This window comes from Taeniopygia guttata, chromosome 3 (assembly GCF_048771995.1).
Source record: "Taeniopygia guttata chromosome 3, bTaeGut7.mat, whole genome shotgun sequence".
NCBI classification, from domain to species: domain Eukaryota; kingdom Metazoa; phylum Chordata; class Aves; order Passeriformes; family Estrildidae; genus Taeniopygia; species Taeniopygia guttata.
Genome location: NC_133027.1, coordinates 50,102,775 through 50,119,676, shown reverse-complemented (window position 1 = coordinate 50,119,676; position 16,902 = coordinate 50,102,775). Strand labels below are relative to the sequence as shown.

General features: G+C 41.7%; 1 protein-coding gene across 2 annotated transcripts in view; it reads right to left on the bottom strand.

Annotated features, from left to right (window-relative positions):
- DCBLD1 (discoidin, CUB and LCCL domain containing 1) overlaps positions 1 to 16,902 on the bottom strand; it is a 46,543-nt gene that overhangs the window by 2,633 nt on the left and 27,008 nt on the right. For both annotated transcript variants that reach the window (XM_030267789.4, XM_072926805.1), the window contains exons 6-14: positions 15,501 to 15,634; positions 11,123 to 11,163; positions 9,664 to 9,879; positions 8,484 to 8,608; positions 6,808 to 6,955; positions 6,612 to 6,728; positions 5,051 to 5,141; positions 3,926 to 3,975; positions 2,282 to 2,401 (exon numbers count right to left, since the gene is read on the bottom strand). In XM_030267789.4, coding sequence (XP_030123649.4) covers positions 2,282 to 2,401; positions 3,926 to 3,975; positions 5,051 to 5,141; positions 6,612 to 6,728; positions 6,808 to 6,955; positions 8,484 to 8,608; positions 9,664 to 9,879; positions 11,123 to 11,163; positions 15,501 to 15,634 — 1,042 coding nt within the window. The remainder of the gene's footprint in view (positions 1 to 2,281; positions 2,402 to 3,925; positions 3,976 to 5,050; positions 5,142 to 6,611; positions 6,729 to 6,807; positions 6,956 to 8,483; positions 8,609 to 9,663; positions 9,880 to 11,122; positions 11,164 to 15,500; positions 15,635 to 16,902) is intronic.

Below are 16,902 nucleotides of genomic sequence, written 5' to 3'. Positions count from 1 at the left end.
ACAGAGAAGCTCCAATCTCCCACCTCTTTTTCTACTCCTTCACTCCCTCCCTCCCTTCCTTTCCCTACCTACCCTCCCAAACAAATTAACATTTCTGGAGTATACTTGAAAGCCCTAAAAAAGAGTGAGGTCAACAAAATATTAGCAACAAACTGGACAAGGGACACTGCATGAAGATCGGCAAGCAAGAAGTTCTCCAAAATGAGTGTTCCACTTTTGGAATAATTAAAATGCCCAGAGGATTCTTAACAAGCCGGCTTTATTTAAAAGGCATCTCACAGCAGCTGACTGACAAGAAGGATGAAGTTAGGCAAAACGGCAGCCAAGAGAGTCAATGGAAGTGTGAAATGTGCTAAGCCAGCTCAGCACGGCTGCAGGCATGCCAGGGGGGATGAGCTTGGGGGGAGAAGTGGGAATGGTGCTGCCGGAGGAACTGGGCAGTCACCCAGTCAAGGGGGATGGCAGGGATAGAGCTGGCCTAAGGCAAACAGCCTGAGCAGGAGCAAGGAGTGAGATGGAGGAAACATGGCCTCAAGAAGTGTGTGTTTGCACTTCTAGCTAAGGTAAGTGCCAGGAGATCTGAACGAGAAGGTTTCCTGAAAAAACAAGCAATACTATTATGAGAAAAGTGAACGTTCTAACTTTCTCGCTTTGGCGACAATCTCTTACAGATACTAAGGGTGGCCTGAACAGCTCTAGTAAATGACACTGCTAAAGTATCGTGTTTTCATGCAGGCGTGAAGAAGTTAGCTCGGTTCTGTTCTGGCATCGCAGTTCATCTGACATGAGCGTCGAATTCGATCCCATATGTCCTGTGAATCTTTTTGGCAGTTTCTGGCTGTGTCCCAAACTTCAGCATGTAGGGTGAAGGTGTTATGATATTTCTCTAAGTAAGTAGTGCAGCTCTCCCCAGCAATGCTGCCGCCATCCCCAGAAATCTCTCTCGCTCAGGATGGAGCATCTCGGCTTCCTCCTGGCTGCCTTTGGGAACCAGCAGGCAGCTGGTTCCCTCTGAAGTGAGGGAATTCCATGTAGCATGATAACCTGTATGCAAACTGGGTGCTTCCTGCAATTAAATTATTAAATGGCACATTTCTATGTTACATTCACGTTTCTTATTTCATGTTTTTTTTATTTTTAAGGAGACTGCAGGTGAAATGCTAAGGCTGGGAATACGCCTGAGCCAGGCTGAGAGTTCAGACTTCCCACAAACACAGCAGGAGGGGATGGTGGAGAGAGCAAAGGCTTCCCAGATATGGCCAGGGAACCAAAAAACCATATTTTGTGAGCAACCTTTATTCATTCTCTTTCCTTAAAACTGCTTTATAGGTCTCTGCAGATTTATATTAAAGGCTTCTATAAAGGATTGAAACTGTCTTTGAAAGATATTGAGAGCAGCACCATATGGAATTACAGTAACCATCCATTTGTTTTTTAAATGTATTTCTCTGCCAAACACAATGAAGGAATTCTAAGGAATTTGTAAGGTCTGGAGGCTGGAAACAGGAAACTAATCTTTCTTCAAGAGTGCTGATCACTGATCCCATGAAATGGCTGGTCTCTCTAGCCTTACCAGACAGACTAGACTAGGCGGGGATAAAATGTGCTAAGAGGATGAATTAAAAAATCATCCCTTTGGGATGCAAATAGTACTGATGCTCTTTCATTGGGATTTGCTCTATCCAAACAGTGACCTGGAGCCAGGGTAGCACAGGAGATGAGTGCTGTGGTTGCCTTACTTCTCTCTCATCTACCTGCCACCTCTTCAGGAGGCCTCATCTCCCACATACTTCAGGAAAGCTGCACAGGGATCTCAGTACAACTTCCAGCTAGGCATGAAATCCCACCATAAACCAAGTAATTTTTCTAGTTGATCAGCAGCAAGGGGCATCATATTTTGTTCCATTTCCAGAGACACTTGTGTTTAAATAGAAACACAAAAATTAGTCAGCAAAGGGAAGCAATCCTATCCTAGGCACATTCTTGCGCTTCATCCATGCCTGAGTGCTTTCCATCATTACCTTCAGCTGTAACTATTTCAGAGTCAGGAAATTTTTCCAACAACTCCAAGAAAACAAAATTCCAATACAGTGGGTCTTTCACTCCCTAGTATATTTATAGCTGCTTCACTATACATTTGGGATGAACATGAATAAATCTATTCCTGGGCCTCAGCTTGCATAAGAGTTGAAACTTGTCACATTGCTGGGCTATCCCTGTCTCTGTTACTGGCTCTGCACACAGAGCAAAAGGGATGCATCTGAGGGGGAGCAGCTGTTACCTGCCATGTCACTGGTGACCAGATCCAGCTTTTGCGGTGTCTCCTTCTCGTTATTATAGCTGATGGTAAATTCAGTTGACTGATGTCTGGTAAAGGGCTGCTTGATTTGTTTCCAACAACCTTATGAAAAAGAAATTGAAATAGAAGGCTTATCAGCAAGTTAAATGCTTAGAACCAGAAGACTTACCAGTAAGTTTAATTTTTGGTATACTCATTGCTGTCAATATATTGAAATGGTTTAAAAACATGACTAAAATGGGCTGTTTGTTTAAAAAAAGCCCCCTAAATATGGAGGGTGAAGGAAGGAGTGAATCATCAACTGGGATTTCCAAGTTTATATAAGATTTTTTGGCAAGAAGGGCTCAAACTCTGTAGGTGCCTACAATGATGCCTTAAAGTATTTTGATAAAATACCAACTTTAAGTCAGTTCTGTTTTGGCATTAAATATGCGGCAAAAATAATGCTTAAAATTTCCTCCTTTTTTCAGTAGATTAGTGTGGCTTCTGTTTTACTGGTATCAGAGCACCCGCATTCATCAATTAACTTGTTCTCACAACATCCTTGTAAGACATAAAAGAAAAAAATCTACAGTAGCAGGGACTTGCTGGAGCCTGCACCAGGAGGTCTGTGGAGAGGTGAGTTTGACTCACAGCTTTGTAAGCCCCAAGCCTGGTTCACAAGGGCTTAGGAGCTTGATTTATGAAGCAGACATACAACAAATGAACTGACTGGGTAAGAGGCTATCTCCAGTTTCTTGGGATTTGTCCTCATTAGCAAGTGAGAAAGGATTATGATGTGACCTTGAAAAATCATATTAGCAAATATGATGTTAAGTACAAATTAATTTTCTAATGAGGGCAAGCTGCAATGGGTAACAGCATTCCTTTCACTGACGTCAGCACCTACTGAGGGATGAAATTTTGGAGCTGAGCTACTGCAAGAGACTTGTCAAGAGACATATGAAGTGCTCAGTGGTTTGGGTTTTTTATGGAAAGCCGAGTTTCAGAAAGATGTTTCTCTACAGAACTGGTTGGCCAAGAAAAACACCCCAGCTGCCAAGCTGATGGGAACCCCACTCTAGAAAATGTTATTGAGCAAGACAAAGAAAATACTTCATTGGGATTTTACAGTCACCTCCTAACACATTGTGCTCAAGCCAATCCCTCATTCAATACACTTCACTGTTATTAGGCTTTATAAATAGAGTTTCAGCCAGGGAGGGCAGTGAGAAGAAAATATTAAAGCCATAAAAAATTATTATCCCTTGCTCTCTTAGAGTAAGGCAATCCCCTCTGCTGTGGGGAAAAGAAAAGCAGCAATTTTCTGCAAAATAGGTATTTTGGAAGTGGGAAGGAAAAGAAGGGCACCTGGGAGCACTCTTACATGCTAATTTATGCACTCTGTATAATAGATCTTTTGTTAATTGCCTTTCTGTCATAGAAACCGAATTATATTGTTTCTCAGGGCACTGTGCTAGGATGACACAAGTGGGACTATCATTTGCTGTTTCCCTTGTATGAAGAGGTGAATTTGAATGAGGAAATGTGGATGCTATTTCACAAGCATTAAATGCTCAGTTGCATAAGCCCCTTCCTGCTGGCCCAGTAGACAGGACAGGACAAAGTGCATGATTCTCCACTAACCTGATTTCTGAGTACTGGATAATCCATAGGAAAGTCCTTTGGCTTCTCGCCTGAGAGGAGAGAAAAGGGTTTATAAACATCTGTACTTACAGCATTTCAGCTTCATGCCTTCCCTCCAGCAGAGCCTATTTACTCACTTTGATTTCCTGAAGGTTGTTGTTTACTAGAACATCAGGCATGCAAACCAGCACTTTGACATTTTCTTATTCTCCATCTATGTGCAAGTTATGAGTGCTGGTGTTCAAATTTTCGGAGCTGGCACTCATCAGTTTGATATGCCTATGTCTAGATATGTCACTCTGGGCTATGTTTGGGTCTGCTCTTCTGAATCCTTTGTCTATTTTATAGATTTACTGGGAATCCAGGGCAGAGCTGAGTATCACTGGTGATGAAGCAGCATCACCAGAGCATTGCTTACACTTCCAAATCCCCATCTGCTGACAGAAGCATTTCCTGGTTCGACGTGCAAGTGCAGGTTCATAGCAATGGGCATCTAGCAGGAAGCACAGTTAGCAGTGTTTCTTCCAGGCCTCAGTCTTGTGAGATTAAATAGCTTCATTTTAGCTGCTTGTACAGAGCTGAGCACCGCTTCCAGCCTACTAGGTTAAGTGCTCTAACTTAAGGGAGTGGAAAATAAAATAAAATAGAATAGAATAGAATAGAATAGAATAGAATAGAATAGAATAGAATAGAATAGAATAGAATAGAATAGAATAGAATAGAATAGAATAGAATAGAATAGAATAGAATAGAATAGAATAAAATATAAAGAAATAAAAGAAAATTATCTGGATAGATAGCTCAAATCTTCCTTCCCTTCACTGAATTTTAATTTGGCTTTGGTGTGGAAATTATCCTGTCTTTGACTGCTTTACACCTCAGTGCTAGTAGGTATATGTAGGGTGAAGAGAACAGATGGTTATGCACAGCTCTGACCTGCTTTACCTTCACTTTTCTCTGACTAGAGGAGGCATACAGTAAGAAATACAGAGACAGGTGAGTTCTACTTTAAAGAAAGACTGACAAATAGGATCAATTCCCAGGTCCCTGGTAAGGAAGCTCTGGACAGAGGGCATGGAGTTGGGCACCCACAAATGCCTCCTTTGACAAAAACCAGTGTCTTACTTGCGTAGGGCTGTGCAGATACAAATTCCAGAGAACAAGAACAGAAACAGCATGATGAAGATGGGGACAATTATAGCTGTAAGCTTTAAACCTGCAAGAGAAAAAAAAAGAAGGGATAAAATTTTAAAAGGTAAATTACTCTAAAGGTGCTAATATTTACTACAGCAGAAAATAGATAATGTTGCAGGAATGTTTCTTGAAGAGAGCATGAAAATGTACAACTGTAAAACTAAAAGACTACTCCTCAGCCATGGTTGGATGCCATGTACCCGTGTGGAACAATGTTAAAACAAAATAGCTGAATATACTTCCTCAAGGGTTATGCTTGAGTTGGCATCTATATGCATCCTTACAAAGAGCAGTTCTTTCTTATTACACACTAGATGACTTTGAAAAAGCCACTCATGCACACTCTGTTTGCAGTTGCTTATAAATCTGCCAAAGGAGACTGCAATTTTACATGCCAAGTATCTGGCTCATGCTGAACTGGCTGAAACATTTCAGTCAAAATAGTTCAAAGATTACCATGAGGGAACCTAGGGAAAAACCCATTTAGCCACTGTTAAATTCTAACACAACTTGCTTTAGAGCAGGGATTTGAAAATTAGCAGTGGGGTGGCTCTTGTGTCAGGAGTGTGCCATTCCCTGTTTCTACAGACACTTGCCAGCTGTGAGAATAAGGCAGTAGAAGTGTCCATAGGGTATTTACAATTTAGCAGATGAAACCTCAGTAGATTTCCTTTTCAGTGTACATGGATATGGTTTACTCATACTGCTGCACAGATTAACTGAGCTTGCTTGTTCTTGGCAAGCAGTTTCAGAATGATTTTTCTTCCACTGACTGCTTCTTACAACTATTTTTTCACAGAGGTATTTCTACAGCTCTCAGCTATCTAATGGGTAGTAGCATTTGGTACAGTGGGTCTGGCAATTCCTGCCTGCTATGAGCCCACCAGTCAGTATAAGCACCAAATTTTGTTTGTTTGTTTTTCAATGTCTAAGAATTTAGCTCCACAACATTAAAAGATGAAGACTGCAAATTCAGGGAGAATTACACAAATTAAGGTTCTCTGAGCCCCCATAAACACAGGCATTATGGAAGAGCGTTTAATTACACAATCAGGCACCACCTGCTTTCAGCTGGGAACTTGGTCTGGAAGGAGTCATGGTTGTGTGGAGAGAAGATAACACTTTTGTGAGACGACTCCCTCACATACTAAAAAATTCTAAAATACAGGATGAGAGTGAGGAAGAACTCTCCCAAAAATTGCTGCTGAGTGCTCACTGTATTCCCTTGAGCCACCCACCAAGCATGGCAAATCAACCAATATGACAGGGAAACCAAAGCCCAATGTTTAACACATCAAGGAAAATTAAGGCTTTCAATCTCTTTCTGTGCCTTAAGACAAAAAGTACCTATTGCTCCTCCCTCTTATCTCTGTCATTAATAAAGTCTGAAGGGAAAATAAAAGTTTTGATTTGTGAGAAAGTTTAAAGTTCACTCAGACTGCGCTGAAGACATGGCGCATTCTAGAGAAAATGCAGCACTAGGTAGCATTACCCAAGCTAGTTTCTTCGGAGGGGATGGGCTCTGTAACAGTCTTGTCTTCTTTTCCAAGGGAGGTTTCTGTGCTCTGGCTCGGTTTCTGCCACATGGAATGTGTGAACGAGCTGTTCGCTGCAAGAGAGAGGGGGGCATCAGTGGCACTGGGCAGCACAGGGGGCTTCAGAGGCACCGTGCACTGCTTACCCCATACCTGGCATTATTCGACAGCCCATCAGCTCCAGCTTCAGTGCTATTCTTTGGTTCCAGGTCTGAGGGATAATCCGCACGTAACGAGCCACGATGGGAGGGATGAAGTTATTGCGCACTATGTCACCAGAGTTGGAGTTGCCTTGGAATACCTGCAACGAACAGCGCACACATTGTCTACCCTGTTTTAAAAGTCTCTTTCTTCAACGTGCTCTGACATCCAACTTCAAAGATTTTTTCCTAAGATTAACACACTGAAAACTAGGATTCAGCCACAAGATTTTAGGAATTGAGAGTTCTGGAAAGAAATAATCTTTTCAGTTGTGCCAGATGATCACATTTTTCTGTTAGCTCAGAGAAGAAAGATTATCACCGTTTCAATACTGTGTAATTCCCAGTTAATGTATGCTGGTATAATGCTATCATATTTTATTTAAGAGCACTGCAGCACCCTTTCTTGGAAATAGGGGATAGAAATATAAAAAGAAAAAATTGAGGTGAATAATTTCTAGACATTTTAGTAAAATTGTCAGTTTTCTATATCAAGCTTGAAGAATGACTATCAATTACACAGTTGTTTCTGCACTTATACAATATTTCCCAGAATCAGCTTAGCCCCTCGTGCAGAACAGTCATCCTTGCAATATTAGCTCTTGGAGATGCTTCAGCACGATCTAGGAAAACTTAAAAGCCTGATGAGATAGAGAAGTGAGCTCAGCATATCTTAGATAAAATGCCAGGCCTTATAGGGTTCTGATGGGACAGGTTCTGTCATGCACCTTAGCTGAAACCAAGATTGTATATAATACTTTCAAAGGATATTTGTATATAACACGTCACCGTGGGAAACTGCAAGTCTGCATATTTTAAATAGCTACGCCTTTGCAGTTCACCCACTGCTAGGTTGATTTGTCATTCTTTGGGCCAGCATCCCCTCAGTTTAACATTAAAAAAAATATTAACCCCATTGATGTTGGAAATTTCTTGCTATGCAAGCTAAGAAAAGCAGAGCTAGCAGGAAATCTCTCTTCAGCTCTGCCAAGTTTTCAAAAACTGTCATCAGCCCTGAGGATGGTAGAGCCTTCTCCTGAGGCAAGCTGAGATCTCTCAGGAATGATGAGTGGAGGTCTGACTTTGAACACAGCGGAGACAGGGAGGCAGGCTTTTGGGATTTCTTTTGTTTGAAATGAAACATGAGGTTTTCAGGGGAAAATGTTTTCAGACAAACTCCACCAGCAGCTCTGCCCTTCACCCAAGGACAGGGGTTTCATTGGGCAGGGGGAGGTGGATTGACCATCCCAATGCATTTGGAGCTGACCCTCAGCTTTACTGGTGCCATACCAACAGCATCCCTGGCACGGGCAAACACTGACCTGAGCTAAGGACTTGCCCCAACAGCTGCTGTACAGCTCCAAGTACAGCACTTTTTTATAAAATAGTGCAGACATACACATGCCTCCCTGTGCGTGTCCCACAGCTTCACCAATCCCTGGATAATTTCCTTGTTTCGACAAGCTCACTATCTACTCTGTAGCCATAAATTACACTGGTGAAGACAGCCCAAGTCTAGACAAGTTTGAAACTCCTAATTGTTCTTGACAGTGAAAGCCTGCCCTGCTATATCAAGACAACATAGGCATTATTGTTTTGTGTTTTCCTACTCTTCCCACTTTCCCTTACCTTTTCTTCATTGCTCAGAATGCCTTTGTAAGTTCTCCATTTTGAGTTATTATTTTTATAGTTCATTGTAAATGTCTTTACATAAAAGTTGAAATCCATGGATCCAGAACCAGTAGTCTTAATACCTTTTAAGAAAATGCAAGAAACATTTTCATTTGCTATGTGCCTGTTTTAAGGGAACATTTTCAAATGCAAACACACACATCATAACAATTTGGAAAACTTGGCCTTCAAGGTGTTAGTTTATTTTTCAAACTGTGTTGAAACTGAGTTTAAAAGTTGGGTGAAGAATGGAAATCTGTTTTAAATTGTGAACTTAGACCAATGGATATTTTTAACAGAGAACAAAATGCTCAGGGAGCTGGGTCTGTTCAGCCTTGAGAAGAGGTGACTGAGAGGGAACCTCATCAATGTCCATCAGTATCTAAAAGGAGGATGTCAAGAGGATGGAGCCAGGCTCTTCTTGGTGGTGGCCAAGCAATAGGACAAAAGACAATGGGCAGAAACTGATGCACTGGAAGTTCCACCTGAACATGAGTAAGAACTTCTTTACTGCACAGATGACCAAGCACTGGAACAGGCTGCCCAAAGTGGTTGTGAAATCTCTCTCAGTGGAGATATCCAAGAACTACAATCCTGTGCTGTGTGCTCTAGGATCACCCTGCTTGAGGTTGGATCATATGACCCAGTGTGGTGCCTTCCAGTTTTACTCATTCTGTGATTCTGTGACTCCAAAATGAAAATTGCTTTTTGATATTATGGTCTGTATCGGCCATCTTTACATCTTTAGCAGCAACTGTAATTTACATTTTTGTAACTAAACCAGGAAATGGAAACAGGAATTTCTTTCACCTAGGCCTTGTTTCAAAGGCTGTGACTATGTTTCTTATTGATTCCAGATCATCCACCCAGACTCTACCGCTCCCTGTGTAAGTATTTTGTTCTCTCAGCATGTTTACAGATCAGATATGCATGACAGTTGAGTTCAATCCTATATCCCCATAGGAAGACCAGTCTTGTAAATAGCCATGATGTTTTAAACAAGAAAACAATATTCCCAAGTGCAGAACATTTCATTACATTTAACAAAAGAAATGTTGCGTTAGTGCACTATCAGCTTTTGAGCTGAATTCAGTTTCTTCTCCTGCTGAAACACTCTAATAACCAGAGAGTGACGTACCCGTTATTCTCTTCTTCTCCCCCAGGTCTATCTCCAGCCATTCACGGTTGCTGCTGTGGTTAGAGGCCCAAGACCATCCTGGGACTTGTAGCCAAGCCTTGTCTGGGGACCACAGGAGTAGTTGCCCAAACTCGTTGGTCTCCTCCCAGTAGGAAGATGCAGTAACCTGGCTCTTGGAGAGGAATCCCTCTTCCAGACTGAGAGATTTGTTGCAGCCTAGGAGTCCCCACACAGACAGGCAGAAGGAGTTATTTTGCATTTTCACAGGATATTTTTATATTAGGCTAGCAACATTTGAAGACCACCCACAACAGCAAAGTCAGACGTTGCTGAATCTAGTGCTAGCCTGATGCTCTCCATTAGCTGTGGTGTTTACCAGTCAATTTGTAGTGTATGATCCAGTACCAGAGTGCTGCAGTCCCAATCCTTTACCAGTCTAACTCCTACATACATGACACCTTCTGAATACATCTGCTATTTTTGCCATTTAGTTTTTTAATCTCTGCACTTTTGTCTCATTCCTGTGAAGACTTTATTTTTAAATTTTTCCTTCTGAAACATAATGTTTATGTTTTGAGATTGGCATTAACTAATTCTGCTGTACAAAACATTTCACAGATGAAGGTACTGTACTGAGAGGAATACTTTACTGTAAATATTTCATGATTCCCACCTGCAATTAGGGCTAGGAAAGTTACTCATTAGAGAAATTCCTTAATACTGCTGCCAAGATGTGATATCATGAAGATAATATCTGTGGGTAAGAACTACAAACTCCACCAAAGAACCCACAAAGTCTCTGCACATCAAGGTTCTTCAGAGAAAACGGGCCAGTGGAATATGGTTCAATGAAGTTAAAAATAATTCCTTGGCAGATTCAAAGGCCTATACATGCTCTACAGTTTTAAGTAGAATAGTAAATGATTTTATCTCAAATGAGTGAAATATAATTCAAATAATGAATGCGAACTTTTCTCCCCTCTTTGCTGTATTTTATGAAAATGAATGGCTTGACAGATTAAAAGAGGGTTTTGCATCTTGGAAAGCCATAAACAAAAACGCTTTCTGTATCAGTGCAATATAAATATATTTTAATTTCTCCTATATTTTCTTTCTCCATTTGTATGATGAAGACGGAAATCACAAATGTCTGAAAAAAACCTGCTTTCATTTTCTGTGGCCTAAAGTACATCTGATTGTCATTTTTCATATGCTGGCACCAGAAATGTAACAGCAGAATACTATTTTTGTTTCTCATCTATGTGCGTATGACCGCACATATTCTGTGTTTTTTTCTAGCTCATTTCACATTGCTTCAATTTTTTTTTATTTGCTTGCCAATTTTAAAAAACTGTTGTCCTAAAATATCCTTCCTAGACACAGCCTGACATTCTCCCAATTATTTTTTAAAACTTTAACAGAAAATATTTAAAACTAAAAACAAAGTAATTTTTCTTACCATTTGAAGTAAATGTAAATCGCTTATCTGACAGAGAACCACTGTAAGAAAAGAAAAAGGTAATGAAGTGATCACCTGAGTGCTGAGGTAGATCTTCAGAATCACTGTTTATCCAGTAAAATATCTCTGGCCAGACAGCCACTTTCTCTGATGTCTGGATACTGACTCCCTTAAAAGCACTCAAGTGCATCTCTCACTGTGACTGAATTCAGGTAATTTTTTAATGGTTTTGAGCATTTTTTAAAGCTTTAAAGTAACTTCCCATTGCATCACCCTGTTACTCCTGCTGCTTGTGAAAGAGTTTACCCTTGATGGAGACTAAACAACACCAGCTCTGGCCATTCCTACAGGTGTGTCAGAGGATGAAAATGGGATGAAAACTACTCCTTATTTTAATCTGGGTGGGAACCAGTTCTGTTATAACCATGGCCAACATCTCCCATTAGGAATGGTTCTTTATGCTCCATTAACCACATCTATGGCTCCCTTTTTCTTCCTCCTCCTGACATGGACTGTTTTGCTTCAGGGGAAAAGCCATTTCTTGGGCCACTCCATGCAGCTCTGCACAATGCAGGACAAGATAAAATCACCACTCTAAGGGAAAGCTGAGTTTTCCTTGGCATCTCAGGGAGCCGCTTTCTCATTCCCAAGGAGATGCCCCTGAGGTTTCATTCCAGAAGCAATGACTCCAACTGGCTGCTTAATAAAAAGAAAAGCCAGGGTTTTAACATGAAATTAGTTTAGATTTCTTGAAAATCTGCCCCCTCCGATGTCACTTCGATTAGCTGCATGCATCACTGGCCCCTTTTGAAAAGCCTTGGCTAGCGTGACTAAGCAGTAAAACAACTTCTGCACCAAGCATGGAGACAGTTCCCTTTTAGGATGCCCTTTGTTTTTGGCCAGGAAAAGTCCCCCCAGGGTACTGTCTGCAGCCTTACCATGATGTTATATATTTTGCAGGGCTATATTTTTGAGAGCACTGCAAATGGGGAATAGGAAAGTGGTCCCATGTCAAGGTCAATAAAAATACTGCCTTTTTTGTCACTGAGGGAAAATTAATGACTATAGGCAAACGAAGCCCTTCAGAACTCTGGGTGGGAGCTGATTTATTTGGGCATGTAGGTGGCTGAGTAGCTAGAAGGGGAAACATAAGCCCTCCCTCCCACATCTTCCCCACAGGCAATCCTTAGGGGCAATCAGATGCACTCTGCTCACTTCAAACCAGTTCACATCACATCCAAAACAGTTGCTGATTTCTTACTGAATGCAAAGCAATTAATTTCAAGAGAAAAGAAGAAAATAAATACCTAGATAATCAATAAAACTTAACCCAAACCAGCAATCACGGTGCTCCTTAAATACTTATAGTGAAAAAAAGTCAACCAGAACCCTTTCAAATAAAGGACTGCAAATATAGCAAATAGAGGAGGTTAGTATTTCTAAGGTCTACAAAGCTATGAAATCAAGCTGATAAATTTCTACTGTAATTCACTAAAGAGAACAAGCCAATTCAGTAAGTGGTAATTCATCAGTTTCCTAATGTGCCTGCTGGAATTTTGTCACACAGGTTCCACTTTGTCCTCTAAGGGAGGGTATAACTCCATGTTCCTCATTTGCCTGACAGCCTTCAGGCTCTTTCAGGTTGTTTGTTTTTTTTTTTTTGCCAGAGCTGGTCTCAAGCAAGCTTCTCCTAAGCAGTGCAGGTTAACCCCAAATCTCATTTTCCACTGTTGACAAGCATGCAGTCTCTTGCATTTTCAAAGGCAAATGATCCCACATGTGCAGATGCATAGTCACAGGCCAGGCCATGTTACAGCACCCTGTGTATTTCCACTGGGGTACCACAATTGCCCAGTAAATCCAGCCACTCTTCATTACAGCATCTGGGGGTGCAGGTCTGCACATGAATCATGGGAAGTGAAAACCTCACAGATGCTGGAGTGTAACAAATACACTGAGAAGTGGAGTGGACAGGCCAAGGTCAGCTCTTGCAGGGTGGTGGGTGAACGAGACATAACTCCATGTTAACAATGCAGATACTTAACAGCTCGATGCACTCCAGCAGCAGCTTTTGATGGGGTCAATTTCAGCTAAAGTCGCTAAATAATTTAAACCTTTAATACTGAAATCCACTATAAATGAGATTTTAAAAGCTTGAGCAAGCTCTTATTTAAGGGCATCTAAAAAGCTCTTAAGGCACTGCTGCTCAAGCATCAATTTTTTCTTACGGGTACTGGCTCATCTGCAGGATTTTCCTTCAGCATGTAGGTACTGCAGAACAGGGAAGCCATGCAACTTTGCAGATACCTCTTATAAAATATTTTTTAAAGCACAAAATGCATTGATTCATTTTCTTAGTAAACAGGCCTACTGTTTCTACGAGCCCTTGCTCATGTTTTGAAACAAAAGCATTTCCCTACATGCTCCAGTTTCCCTCTCCTGGGCTCACACCAACAGTTCATCTGTTCTAGAGACTGTCCCAGATGTGTGGCAGAAACATCCTAGGAAGCGCTGTGCTGACACTCATTTTTCTCAAATGCTGTGGCATCTAGTTTGCAGGCACACAGCCCAGTGTGAGCCTGTGGCTTCCTGTATAACCTGTAGAAAGCAACCTCGGGGCAATTCTGTCCCTTGGAGATGTGCATCATGCTTCAGGAGTGCCTGTCTGCCCCTATAGGCAGATCTACAGGGGCTCTGTTCCTCCTCAGGGTGCTCTCTCAGGGTGCTCTTTCAGGGGCCTCACATTACATGGGCTAAAGCCCCCAGCATGTGCACACTTGCAGAATTACACACTTCATTCTTTGCCCACTGGCTCTTGTACTGTGAAAAAAAAAAATACAAGTGGGAATCACAACTCCTTTCATTATAATATTTTATGTGCTACTGTCCAAGTTACTCCACTGGGATTATCAAGGGTCACAAGCATAGGAATGTATGGGAACAGTTCTGTAACATCTTTAGATAAGGTACAAAGTATTTAATTTAGGGTTTCACTAAGCTGGCATGTGTGATGGAAAGAATTTGTATTATTTGTTTTATGAAGAGGCTTGGTGCCTGACCAGAGCTCTCAGCCCTACTTTGCTTGAGACAAGTTTACATTAATTTTCTTTGGTAACTAACTTTCAAGAAAAATAGAAAATATTTAGGCTGTACAGTTCTTTGGCTATGATTTACATACTACCTAGCTTTGCATACTCCAGTGCCATTGTATATAAAGCATTTCAGTCTCTGCTGAAGTTTAAGCACAGCAACAGAGCACATGAATGCCTTTTTTTATGAATGAAAGCATGACTGTAAAATTTTCAGGAGGGTATCAGAAATCATGGAGAAAACAGGAAAATAGAAAAATTACATATTGCTGTAGCTCTCATAGGCTATGGGATGAAACTTCCCTTCTTAAAAAAGAAAAAAAAAAAAAAGACCTCGGGTAAAATCCAGATAACATTTGAAAATTAAAAACTATAAACCAACAGGAATGACAGAAGCAATTGCTGGAAGGTCTTACTGTGCTGGATAGAGATTAGAGGATTTATTTCTACTTCAACAGCAGTACAATTAAAAGTCAGAAGATAAGCGGTAAATATAACACCCTTGCTATAAATATTCTAAAAGAGAAAAACTCTGAACATGTCAAAAGTACAATGTTTAAGAAGTTGTTCGTTATCCCCTATGGCTCAATGGCACTTTTTACTTACTCATTTTTCCTAGCTTTTTTTAAACTTCAACATGAATTTATCATGATTTATTAGCACATCGATTTAAGCTGTTTGTTGCAGAACATCATACTCTCATGTGTCTGCTAACAAAGTAATTTGTAATATGCTTTGGAAGGAACAGAAGGAAAAAAAAAAAGAAAACACCACCTGTTACAATGCGCTCGGGCTATGCTCCTCCCCATTTCCTGAGACCCTCTGTGACTCTGATCAGATAACCCTGGACCCCTCCTTCCTGCCCTGATGGGATTGGCTGAGAGCCAGAGAAGCCCTCCCTGTTCAGAGCCTAGATAAGCCCCTGACCTTTCCTATTTGCGCTCTTTCCCCCTCTCTTTCCTCCTGGACCTTATGGAATAAAGAAGCTGGACAACCACATCAGGATGAGAACATCTTTTGAATCTTTGCCCATCTCCTGATGTTCCTCCCCTCAAGGCCTCATACCTCTAGGCTAGCCTAATAATTTAGGGGCTGAGAGGAGTAGGAGCATCAACCACCCTACATGGTACAGAGCCATTGAAAACCTGGAACCTCTTCCTATCTCCCTTGCTGACACCATTTTAATAAAGCCCTAGGAACATTCCTAACATCGTTTTCTCCTCAGAACGGTGTCCCCAGCTGCCTGTGCAGATGGTGGGCAGTGCCCTGTGCCCGGCCGTGGTACTCACTCGAGTGAGGGGACGCCGTTGGCGACGACGCCCTGGTAGCGGCTGATGCCCTTGTGCTGCGTGACGCTGATCTGGCCGCCCAGCTCGTCCGCCACCACGCCGGCGTGGATCGCAGATTTGCACAGCAGAGACGTCTGCAAGGCAGGAGCCAAGGCTCAGGAAATCAACCTGACAAACTGCTAATGCCTTCCCTTCCAAGCTACCAGTATACAGGTGTTACAGCTCATAAAATCCAGCTAAAGCTCAAGAGGAATAAGAGGCAGGGGAGAGAGAAAGAGCAGTAATCTTTGAAAAATATATACCTCCCAAAGTAATTTTTATTTCAAATGAACAAACAAATTATCTGCTTCTGAGAAAGTGCTGTAAGATTGTCACTCCTCAGGAAAAAAAAAAAAAGTCAAAGGCAAGGCAACATTTCCTTCGGAAGATAAATCAATAATTCCTTGGTGTTTTTACCTGAAGTCAGATCTATTTATTACTGCACTTTAGGATTTGAATTATGGTGTACATTAGGGGTTTGGCTACGTGTTGAGTAGCTCCTGCTGGGTTTTAAGTGCAGCCCATTTCCCATTATCTCAGGTGGGATAGTGCCGAAAAATACTGGCAAGACAACTCGTGCCAACTAGGTGGCAATAGCAGGGCTAGGGCAAAGCAGGAAAGGGACAGAGAAAGGTACAAAGGAGACTTTCTTAGGGGCTGCAGGCAGAGGCTGTTCAGGTTCACAGTGGCCCAGTCTGGGCTGTGCTACTGGACAAGCTGGGGTGCTGGGCTATCCCCTCCAGGGAGGGGTGGGGAGAGTGGAGGCACAAAGGCAGCACATCTCCAGGGGAGCCCTGCAGGTTCTTCCCACCAGAAAGTCCTCCTTAATGGTGGAAGGAAATTTTCTTTTGCAAGTTCTTCAGTGCAGATAAAATCTGCATGAGGTCATATCATGTGCTTCTTTTCTGCCCTAATCATTGGAACCAAGGGCAGAATAACTCCAGCTAATGAGAATGTAATGTGGCATTTCTTTGTTTCTTCAGCTCTGCCACTTTCCAGGCTGGAGCCAGCGTGCCTGAATAACTGGATGAACAGGTTAAACTTGAGCACTGACTTTTTGGAAATTCAGTGACTGTGATAGGGTGGGATTTTTCTTCAGTGGTGTGATCAGGCTTACTCCTCTGTGAGAGAGGTAAAGATTTCACAGACATGACAGGAGAAGAGTCCAGGGAGAAGGGCACAGAGAGGGCAGAACTCTGAGTCATATGAACTGTGGATAAATTCAACCACTTCAACTTTTTCAATTTGAAGAACAAGAAGTTAAAACAACCCAGGAGGTTGGTAGTTACTGGTGGGATGTGGTTAGGCAGTGTGTAATATTGATTTAATCTCAGAGTATATGCTAGGATCATGCAGGCATAAT